This window comes from Canis lupus, chromosome 9 (assembly GCF_011100685.1).
Source record: "Canis lupus familiaris isolate Mischka breed German Shepherd chromosome 9, alternate assembly UU_Cfam_GSD_1.0, whole genome shotgun sequence".
NCBI classification, from domain to species: domain Eukaryota; kingdom Metazoa; phylum Chordata; class Mammalia; order Carnivora; family Canidae; genus Canis; species Canis lupus.
The window spans coordinates 20,058,514-20,070,293 of NC_049230.1; the positions used below are offsets into that span (position 1 = coordinate 20,058,514).

At 44.9% G+C, this 11,780-nt stretch overlaps 1 protein-coding gene across 2 annotated transcripts; it reads right to left on the reverse strand.

Moving 5' to 3' along the window:
- Positions 1-211: 211 nt before the first annotated feature.
- PSME3 (proteasome activator subunit 3) lies at positions 212-7,033 on the reverse strand. 2 transcript variants are annotated; one of them, XM_038547228.1, is made up of 11 exons: positions 6,761-7,033; positions 6,034-6,066; positions 5,834-5,896; positions 5,538-5,642; positions 4,589-4,637; positions 3,802-3,914; positions 3,429-3,497; positions 3,235-3,302; positions 3,085-3,139; positions 2,869-2,955; positions 212-1,999 (listed from the first exon to the last, which is right to left on the reverse strand). In XM_038547228.1, exons 1-11 carry the CDS (start codon positions 6,800-6,802, stop codon positions 1,919-1,921), a joined length of 765 nt encoding a protein of 254 aa, XP_038403156.1. In that variant the 5' UTR covers positions 6,803-7,033; the 3' UTR covers positions 212-1,918. The 2 variants fall into 2 exon arrangements, with proteins under 2 accessions (XP_038403156.1, XP_038403155.1); XM_038547227.1 differs by lacking the exon at positions 6,761-7,033 and adding an exon at positions 6,170-6,287 and having other exon boundaries at positions 230-1,999.
- Positions 7,034-11,780: the final 4,747 nt, after the last annotated feature.

An 11,780-nucleotide genomic window follows, 5' to 3' on the forward strand; every position in this document is an offset into this window, starting at 1 on the left:
GTAAGGGCTAACTTTCACATAATTCAGACTGAACACAAGTAAAGGAACCACCCCTGCCTCTTGGTAGGCAGAAGCCTCAGTCTTTCCATTATTTTAGAGAAAAGAGGCAGCCCAATAGGGTGGCTGGAAGTGTATGTGGAGGTGGGTGTCCCCGTGCACACGCACTTGAGTGTGGGCATGTCCCTAGCCACCAGAGCATCGCACCAGGGTCTGCAGCTTTAGAAAGAGGTCAAAGTACCTGCGTTTTTAATAATTTCTTGACATGGTAAAAGAATTTTACATTACGATCCAAGGGTGGTAGAGTAAGGAGGAGGGGCAGCAGAATAATCCAAAAAACAAAAAGGGAAACTGAGAAACACATAGTGGGAAAAGGGTAGGGTTTTAGCTGGAAGGGATCTGGAGGGTGGGTAGGGGCACTGCCCAACTAAAATGCAATTGGTTTGTTACTGAGTACTATTCATGGGAAGACAGCATTCTGACTCCTTTACAGCATACTGGGAGTAAAAATGATGCATCTGGGTGGAAATATGATTGGGGATGAAGGCAAGGGGAAGAATAAGAGTCAGAAACAGACATGGAGAGAGTCGCTGGCAGGCTGACTGCAATACTAACTCTCCAGTAGCGGCAGAATAAAAAAGTAGGGGTTTGATGAGGGTTAACAGAAAAGCTGTAACAAGTGATCTCTCTGGAAGATTCAAGAGATAGGAGGCAACTCTTCTACGGTTTTGACTTGCCTGGCAGATTTTCACATACACACAAAGCGTACACGCGTGTGTGCATACACACACACAGACACACAGGTGCTGCTTTCCTTGGAAGCACAATACTATAAATAAGAGAAATATTTTTCCCCTAGGAAAGCCCAGCAGAAGCAGCAGCATCTGGCCCTCAGAGCTGCAGGGAGCCCCATGCCAATTTACAACTGGCCTAGAAGAGGCAACCAGGAGCCAGAGGACCAGCCTTTGCAGTGATGCCCCAAAAGACCGGAGTCACAGAGGAAGGGGCCTTCCCCAGATCCTCTGCTTCTCATCTCTTGGCTCTCCTCCAACTCACCAGCCTCTGGGCATCAAGAGCCTGTATATAAGAGCAGAACGAGGGGCCCCAGTGTGTAAGGACTAAGACAACTATCAGCTTCTGAATGATGTGTGTGTGTGACAGAGTTCTTGGGGAGGGGGTTGGGGGGACAAAGGACAACAACACAGACTATGCGATGGGGAAATCAGGTTAAGAGTAGGAAGGCATGTGCGTGCATGTCTGTACGTATGTGTATACCACACACCTATGTGTATGTGAAAATCCTGGTTATAAAAACATCTCAAGGAGCTAGGGACTTGGCAGAAGGCCTAAGGTGTTTCTTGTCATGATCAGGTTCAAGGTGGGATGTATGTGGATGGGAAACCCTAAGTTATCACCAGGAAAACTGTGGGAGAGAGGATCCAATGTCCCACACAGTGGCAAGAGACACTAACCTTACATCAGAGGAGAGGAGCTGGACCCCTCCCACCCCAGTTCCTAAAAAACACCTAGCACTTTCCTTCCAGTTCCCTCAGCTTCTAATGAACTAATCAACAGAAGGAAGAAAACACAAAGCTCAAGACACAGGAGGGAGAGGGCAAGGAGAGAAAACACAAGTATTCCTGTGCCAATATCCTGCACACACAAACCTGGAATTCTCCAGAAATTAGGACAGGTCAGGTGTGGGGTATTAGGGAAAGAAATAGAAGAGTTCCTGAGGCCTGAAAAAAGAGGTAAACACGTCACAGAACTACATGAGAGTTTCATTAGACTCTAACTAAAAACAGAGAGAGGTGTGATTACTATTTCCAGCCAGTTTCCCCATCACGATAGTCATGTAACAAACCAAGGCAATGTCGGTCTTGAGCCAGACTCACAGAGTCCCCTGGCCCTGGCCCTGGCCTCAGTACAGTGTCTCTGCATTGCTGCTCCGGGGCCGTTTGATCTTCTCGATATTTTTCAGGATCATGTCATGTAGAGTGACCTGGGAGAAGAGGTCAAGGAATCACACATTTGTTCCATCTGACCTCCCAAAGAAACTAGATACCCCCACAAGTCCCCAACCAATCACATGCAAAATCCCAATCCCACTCACTGGAACCTGAATTCAGGGCGGCTGTCTCTCACATACCCACACATTGGGGATTCCTGGATACTTCCCAGGCCCCAAGTGTCGAATAACAATCAACGATGGTACTGGGTCTTTTAACATGTTATTTCACTCATTTTTGGAAAAAAAATTAATTTATTTGAGGGAAAAAGAGCAAGTGGTGAGTGAGGGCAGGGGGCAGAGAAAGAGAATCTCAAGCAGACTCCCTGCTGAGCGTGGAGCTCAACACAGGGCAGTCCTACTAATCTCAATCCCACTATGCAGGAGATCATGCCCTAAGCCAAAATCACGAGTTGGATGCTTAACCAACTGAGCCACCAGGTGCCCCTATTTCACTCATTTTTAAAAACCATCTTTGTAAAAAAACAAAACAAAAAACCCCCATATTTGTGCCATAGATACTCTAAGTTCTATCTTAGAGATGAAGAAACTGACATTTGAGGTTCAACATCTTGCCTAAGGCCACAGATTACAGGAAGAATTTGTTCTGAACCTAAACCTTGTGACTCTAATGCTCACATTTTCACACCTATACTGCACTACACTCCCTGCTATCTAAACAGAAAGGGAGATCCCCAGCTATGCACCCTCAATGATCTCAGCTCTCAACTCAGTTAATGAGAATTTATCCTACTCATTTTATCCTACTCCATCCCCCACCTCAAACCCCAGAAAATGACAAAGAACATGACCCCTAGGACTAACAGGCAGGGTGACTATGGGCAGGGACCAAGGTTACTCACATATTGATTCCTTAGCTCTGATATGATGAGCCGAAGGCTGATATATTCTTTCTCATCAATTTCTGTCACGGTACGGCGATAGTCCTCCTGAAAGGAGGGTGGAGGAAAGGCTAGTTGCTGAGGCCGGGCTGTCCACAGGTGGCAGCTCTTGCAGAGTAACAGCCACTCCTCCCTCTCCTTCCACTTCCACCCTCAGACCCCCACACCCTTACTTACCACATGGGGATATTTAGCTATTTTAGAAACCAATTTGGCTCTTGTAATATAATATCTGTAAGGAGAAAGAGGAAGAAGCTGCAGAAGACCCTGGATAGTGCTTGGTATGTCACCAGCCCCCAATTCCTGGGCCACGCCAAGAAGCCCTACCTAGAAATCTGGTCCAGATAAGATGCAGCTTCACTCTCAACAGTTCTTAGTTCTGCAACTGTCTCCTCCTAAAAAAAACCCAAGGGTCGAGGTCAAGTCACTTCCATGTCACTCAAAGAGCCAAAGAGAAAGCAGGGAAAAGGAGAGTAAACCTTTTGAACCTTCCTCTCCAGTTTGTAATACAAGCAAGTTACCTGAATGGACACCCCGAAGTTGTTCCCATCTTCTATCCTGGGAATCAGAAGCTGTACCCACATTTTGACCTGAAGGGTGAGAGGACCAATATATATACATATATATGGATATATATAGACATATATATATATATAGAAACACACACACACACACACACACACACACATATATGAAGACCCTCGCTTTTTCTGCTGAAGCCATGAAATATACAATCCTTGCTGCTGGGATCAGATGCCAGGAACATGGTAGCCAAGATACTTAATGTGCCAACTCCTCTATCACCTCCATGCCTCCTGCCCCACAACCAATATTTTTCATAATTCAAGCCAGGCTTTTTGGGGTCAGCCCTTAAGTCACTAGCCCCTGCCTCACCGTGTTGCATTTCTCAATCAGCAGCCGGATCTCAGGTTTCACTTTCTCAATAATGTCCACTAGCTGCTGGTTGCTTTTTAGCATCCCATTGGGCATCACGAACACCTTGGTTCCTGGCAGGGACATGAAGAAGGTCAAATGATTGAGGGATTGGGGGACAGGACATAATACCCCCACCTTCCTTGTTTCCCAGACCCATGAGATGCTATGATCTCTGCTTTTTATCTAAAATGAGTGTCTAAAGTGCCGAAGTCAAGGGATCCTTGGGTGGCTCAGCGGTTTAGCGCCTGCCTTTGGCCCAGGGTATGATCCTAGGGTCCCGGGATTGAGTCCTGCATCGGGCTCCCTGCACGGAGCCTGCTTCTCCCTCTGTCTATGTCTCTGCCTCTCTGCCTCTCTCTCTCTCATGAATAAATAAAATCCTTAAAAAAAAAAAAAGTGCCAAAATCTGAATAAGGAAAGAATAGGAAATTAAAATATGCTCTAAAGATTTAATGCACCAACTATTACTGAAAAAGAGAAAATAACTAGAACTTCTGTGGAAAATCTAAGATGTGTAGCCACCTCAAACCTCTCCCCCTTGACAGTCCACACTAAGTCAACCGCTCCCTATTTATTGGGAAATTAGGTTTGGGGTGCTAAATAATAACCATGTTTGTAGAACTTTGGAATGTTAACGCTGGAAAATAAAATTCGGTCTTGTTTTCTGATCAGAGACTGCCAGATCAATCCTCCTGCTCAGGGTTGCAAGCCAGGGAGTAGGTGGGCGGGGGAGACTGGCTCTTACCTTGGAAGGCCTCTTCACATTCATCCAACCTTCGCTTCTTGTAAGTGGGCTAAGGATACAGAGATAGGAATTAGTCTGCTCTTGACACCCATATTCCCATCACAAGTTACCCTTCAAGCAAGTCTAATCTCTTTGGCCCCATAGGCTGTTTTCATTTATGCACAATTTACTAAGCACATATAAGACTTTAAAAAAGATTCTTGCCACAAAGCAAGTTACAATCTAGTTGGGAAGACCAGCCTTCAAATGACACATTAAGCAACTGGGGGAGAGGGGTGGATACTATAAGCAACAGGAAAAATGAACCATTCAAAGCACAGTGAGTATACTAAAGGGAATATGTACAAATCTTCAACTTCCACAAAGAAGTACAATATTCAATCAACAAACATGTACTTAGCACCTACTATGTACCAAGTACAGTGCTAGGTGCTAGGGATACAAAGATGATTAATAGTTTCTGTTTTCCAGAATTGCAAGCTCTATCAAGGACACAGTAATTCAGACAATACAGTGTTAACACTGTTATTATGAAATGTGGACATGTAACTGGCAAGCACGGGGTTCTAAATATATGTCACATAGACAGAGACTACAGTTATATAGCAAGCACTACTCATCCTCTAACAATACTCAAGACATTGAAAAAGGTAAGAAATATCTTGTTTAGAGCCACAGGGACAGACCAGATAACTTGAGGAAACCTGTAGCTACTAGTCCTATTAGGAACTCACTGTAGGACAAAGTAACATTACATTACACACTTCATGCTATAAATGAAAACCAGGGTCTCAAAGTGGTATACTGGAATCATCAGGTCTATAAGAGCCCTTGTTCCTAGATCCTAATCCACTGTCTCCTCCGTATGTGTTTAAATTGACTAGGAAGTAAAGAACAGAGACTAGAGAACTATTGCTTCAGAATACAAAGAAAAATACAGGACACTCACACCGTCCAGTCCATCGTGGCTATTGGTGAGAAGAATAGGATCAGGGACTGGGAGATTCATGTCTGAGTGGATCTGAGTTAGGTCATGGATGTTTAGGATTGGTTCCTGAAAGAGAGACGCCCACCCCCAAAACAACATCAGTCTTTTCAAAATGAACAAAGAAGTATTTTATTTGAAGGGCAAGAAATGAGAGCATTTTACTGTACAAAACAAAATAGAATCAACACATGATTTCTCCCATTTGACAGAAAGACCAGAGCCAAAAAAACGGGAATTTGAAGAAAAGAGTCTCTCACCTTCAAAAAGCTATCAAGTTCTAACAACTTCTTTGGGAAGAAATTTGCCACCAAGTCTTCTGCCTAAAAATGAAGGAAAATACAGCTCAATTAATAATTGTGGGAAGGTCTCTCTCTACAGATCTCTTCTTTGGGAAATTCCCAACTATCAACCAACGCTTATTTATTTTATTTTATTTTATTTTTTTTATTGCACTCACCTCACTTGTGATCCGCTCCCTGAAAGAATCAACCTAAAATTAACAAAGAGAGCAATTCAGTAACAGCAAGTCAGTACCTGGCAACAGAGGTTAAGGGCAGGACGGGAAAACCCAAATCCAGCCGTACTCCCCTCACCTTGTAATTGTAATGAGAAGCTGAGAGACCCCCAGACTGTAAATACTTTATTTTTTTGAGGATCCATTTCTCCATCTCAGGAGAGGGAAGTGGGGTTTGAGGGTAGCACCCGCCTGCTTTCCCTCCCACCCTCCCTCCTTGTGTCTGAAGCTGTCTGGATTTGAGAGCAAACGAAAGTCAGGTAGACAGGGGGCATGTGAGCTCACAAACGTGCCAAGCCCCCATCCAGACCTAGCCTTTGATACCAGGGAGGCCTGACGCCAAGGGTAGGGGTAGAACAGCGGTAGCATCCGGAGGCGGGGACGTTGCTGGACTGGGGACTTCCAGCTGTCACTGGCCTAAAGTGTTGAGTCCACCACGTGTCCGCGGAGGTCTCCTCGGGGATCTCCACCACCAGATGCGGTTCACAAGGCCACCCCATATTATCCTCTCCCCTGATGCCGTCTCCGGGAGTGGGGGGCTGGGCTGAGCTGAGCGGAAGCTCAGAGCTGGTGTCCCCAGGGAGACAAAGACGCCATGGGGAGTGGGGAGCCGGTCAGACTGCTCGGGAATCGAAGCGGGGGGTAAGGAGGCCCAGACCGGTGCCGCTACCTTGAGCTTCACTTCCTGATCCACCTTCAGCAACGAGGCCATGGCCGGGCCGGGCCGTGTCCGCTCCACTGGAGACCAGAGGCGCTGTGGGCTCCGGGGAGGGGGTCAGAGGGACGGGAAGAATCTCGGCTGTTCTAGGGACGCGACCGCCCTCGCTGGCTCACTCACTGCTCGCTCGCTCCCTCCCTCCGAGCCGTCCGCCCGCCCGCCTGCTGCCTGCTGCCTGCTCACTCTCTCGCTCGCCCTCCCGGCTTTCGCCGCTCACGCCGGAAGTTACATCACAGCCAATCGCCGGGACTCCGGAGAGGCGCACGTGCCCTGCGCAGCCGCGCTGGGGTCCAGCCCTGGACGTCCGAGACCGGACTCCTAGCAGCCGGCATCCAATGCCGGGTAAGGGCGAAGTAGGAGGGAGAGCAGCCGAGGGTGGTTTGCTTAAAACTGAGCATTAGAGAGACTCCAGGACTGTTGGACATTCTGTTAGCTCGGCGCTCGCCCTCATCACAGGGACCTTCTGAACCGCTGCCGCCTCGAGGACAGGACGGACAGCGCCGTCGCGCCCCAGTGACGTCGGCCCGAGGAAGCCGGCGGCCCCGGCGCTGGGCTCGGGGGTTCTACTCTGTGATTCTTGCTGCCTCCTCCCGTCGGCCGAAGCTCTAGTGTTAGGCTAGAGTCAAACAGAAGTCAAGCTCTGTTGTCCCAGGCTTCTCCACCTTCCTCCGTCACTTAGCCTCATACAGTTCGAGACCTCAGAGATCAGCTGCCTGATGGGCAGATTGACAACCGGAGCGCGGCATTGCTTGTCCAAGCCCACACAGTTTCCAGACCCAGATCTCCCGACTTTCAGGACAATGCCGTTATCTATTTTCCTAATAGGAGGCAGAGACCGTACCTCTTCACTCGCTCATTCATCCGGTCTCTCTTAACATTGGTTCTTTCGCTCAGTGAAATGGAGGCAGGACGCTGTACTAGGCCCTGGGATGGCGTTGTCCCAGAGCCGAGAAATACACGAGTTCCTTATAGAAGTAAAAATCATCTAGTAGCCACATTAAAAAGTAAAACAGGTGAAAATAATTTTAATCCTAGATTTAACCCAGTTTATCCAGACATCATTTCAACATGTAACCAATATAAACCTACGAATGAGATCTTATACATTCTCTTCTCGTGCCAAGTCTTCGAAATCCAGTATGAATTTTACACTTAACTGTACATCTCAATTCAGAGGTGCCACATTTGGCTGTGACTCCTGTATTTAAAAAACCACATTTCAGGGAAATCAAAGGTAAACAAGACTCAAGTTCTCTGGCCTCCTGGGTCATACTACTGGGGGAAGACATCAGAAAATAACCTGACAACATAATTGCAAAATGTAATTAATGTTAGGAAACAAATGTCTAGTATAGAGAAACCAGAGGTCTATTTTAGATAGAATGGCCAAGGACAGCCTCTCAGATGAAGTACCAAGCTAGGATCTAAAGGATATAAAGGGGTTAACTTGGGAAGAGTGAGGGGAAGAGCCTCCAAAGGTAACTAGTGCTGTACAGGCAAATGCCCTGGTGAAGGAAAGAGTTTCCCCATTGAAGAAATTGAAAGACTCGTTAATGATCTGGGGATGGGAGTGGGGTGGGGAGGGTTGTTAAGAAATAATTTGGATTATGTACAAAGGCAGGTCATCTGATTTACATTTTGGGGTCATTCTTGATGCGTGGGTAGACCTCTGTGCTAAGCACAGGGATGATAGTGGGAATACAGAGTTAAATAAAGTGCCACTGCCTGTGGCCTTTGGAATCAGAAAGACCTAGGTTCAAATCCCACCTCAGCTCCTTACTGTAGTCTTTTGGGGAAATGACTGAAATGTTGGATCTCAATTCCCTCATCTGTGAAATGGAATTCTGATAATAAATACATCATATTACACACATAATTCTGTGAAGTGTTTGTGAATATTGGAAATCATAAATATGTAAAAGAACTAACACAGTGTAGACACAAGGTAGGGACCAGATGAATAGCAGCCATTGTCAGATAAGCTACCTGTTAGTGCTTAGCATGAAGAGATTACTCCTTAAGCTATATAATTATATATAATGACAACATCATATTATTATATTATGAATAATCATAAATGCTTCCAAACTCCGGGTCCTTTTCCATTTCTTCAAGACTATATGCAACATAGCACATACTTTCCTTTGCTTACTAATGTATACTGGCTTTCTCTCCTTTACTTGCTTTTTTTTTTTAAGATTTTATTTATTTATTCATGAGAGACAAAGAGAGGCAGAGACATAGGTGGAGGGAGAAGCAGGCTCCTCATAGGGAGCCTAATGTGGGGCTCAATCCTGGACCCTGGGATCACGCCCTGAGCCAAAGACAGCCATTCAACTACTGAGCCACCCAGGCGTCCCTCTTTTACTTGCTTTCTGTTAACACTTGAACCTAGTGACTTTTGAACTCTGATCTGGAACTTAACTTCGGGAATGCTTTCCCAAATTCATCCTATTTTAAGTATGCAATTACGCTGCATTTCTTTCAGAATAACTTTAAGCTGAAAACATGTTGGTGTTTTTGAAATATGACTTTGTTATCAAATAATTGTGTTGTGTCTTCAGGTAGGGTATAAGAAGACGGATACACATTCGTTCTTTATCTCTCTTCCCCCTCCCCTATCCAAACGTTTTATATAATACTCCATTCATGTATTTATTCAGTGAACATTTGCTGAGGGCTACTATATTTAACAAATTCTATTCATTTTTGGTGCTTGTGAATCAAACATAATCATTGATGACTGGACTTTATTTTTAAAAAAATTTTTTTAAGATTTATTTATTTGTCGGAGAGCAAGCGAGAGAGAACACAAGCAGGCAGAGTGGCAGACAAAGGGAGAGGGAGAAGAAGGCTTCCCGCTAAGCAAAGAGCCTGATGTGGGACTCCATCCCAGGACCTGCGCAGAAGGCAGATGCTTAACTGAGCCACTCAGGCATCCTGACTGCTCTCACTTTAAACTCATGTCCACAAATCTCAAATGGGTGCACAATACTAAGAGCCTACTACGTGTTCCTGACAAGTTTACTCTTAGACTCCAAATGACTGTCATACTTTCTCATTTCCCTAATCCTCTACTATCCTTCCCCCACCATAACCAATTTATGATTTTGGCTCATTATTCATTGAGAAAACAGAAACAAATGAGAACTTCTTCTCACCACCAAATTTGCTAACCTGCAAGTATTTTCTGCTTTTCCTCTTTCATTCAAGGAAACATATATGACAACCTGTTCTTCCAACATTCCTCCAGCCTTACTGGTGACCTGTTTGTTTCCTTTGCTGGCTTTTCCTCCACTGCTCACTTCCTAATGGTGGCATGCTCCAGGGCTTAGTCCTACATCCTTTATTATTCTCTACTTACACTTTCTCCCTAAGAGGTATTGCCCATGTTCATGCTATAAATACTATCTGTATGCTGATGGCTCTAAATTTATATCTCCAGTCCTGACATCTTTACTGAGCTCCTATTGTCTGTTTGACACTCTTGCTTGGATAGTAAATAGGCATCTCAAACTTGATGCCAAACGAGGATTCTTGATTCTTCCATACACCTGTTATTTTCCTGCTCTACTCCATCTCAGTAACAGACAATAACTATTCATTTAGTTGTTCAAACCAAACATTAAACTGTCAACCTTGATTCCTCTCTTTCCTTCACTCCCCACATCCAATCCATCAGCAGGCCCTGTCAGCTTTACCTGTAGAATGCATCCTATATGAGTATGCTTTTCTCCCTCTCCTCACTTGTTATCCTAGTTGAAGCCACTGTCACCCTTTACTAAGACTATTGCAATAGACTCCTATCTGGTCTCTCCATTTTCTTGCTGCTACCCTCCATTTCCATATTTTATTCTCTACTCAGCACTCAAATTATCATTTAATATGTCATTCACGGGCAGCCCGGGAGGTTCAGTGGTTTAGCGCCACCTTCAGCCCAGGGCGTGATCCTGGAGACCTGGGATAGAGTCCCACATTGGGCTCCCTGCATGGAGCCTGCTTCTTCCCTCTGCCTGTATCTCTGCGTGTCTCTCTCTCTCTCTCTCTGTCTCTCATGAATAAATAAAATATTTTAAAAAATAATATGTCATTCACGGTACGGTAATATCTACTAAAGCTGAGTAAGTTTATACATTTTAAAATATTTAAATATATTCTATAACCATATATACATACATAGATTTACATATGTGCATGTATGTTTACGTATATGCACATGAATATATATATATATGTGATCCTGAAATCCCAACTCTAGGAATATACCTAACAGAAATGCATAAATATATTCACCAAAAGACATGAACGAGAATGTTCATAGCAAAGCAATTCACAGTAGCACCAACCGGAATCTGCCTAAATGTCTCTCAATAGTTGGACAGGGTGCCTAGGTGGCTCAGTCCGTTAAGCATCTACTTTAGGCTCAGGTCATGATCCCAGGGTTCTGAGACCAAGTCCTGCATCAGGCTCCCTGCTCAGTGGGGAGCCTGCTGCTACCCCTGCTTGTGCTCTCTATCAAATAAACAAAATCTTTTTTAAAAAGCAGTAGGACAGGGGATCCCTGGGTGGCGCAGCGGTTTAGCGTCTGCCTTTGGCCCAAGGCGCGATCCTGGAGACCCGGGATCGAATCCCACGTTGGGCTCCTGGTGCATGGAGCCTGCTTCTCCCTCTGCCTATGTCTCTGTCTCTCTGTGTGACTATCATAAATAAATAAAAATTAAAAAAAATAAAAAGCAGTAGGACAGATAACTAAATTTTAATATAGTCACACAATAGAATACTGCACAGTATTTAGATTGGATGAACTAAAATTACACGCAAGACAGACACATCTACAAACATAATATTGAGTAAAAGAAACCAGAGTACATACTGTATGATTCCATTTACATGAAGTTTGAAAAAGTCAAAACTAATCAATGGTGTTAGAGTTGAGAGGATATTGTTTCCTCCTGGGGTGAGTAGCAGTTGG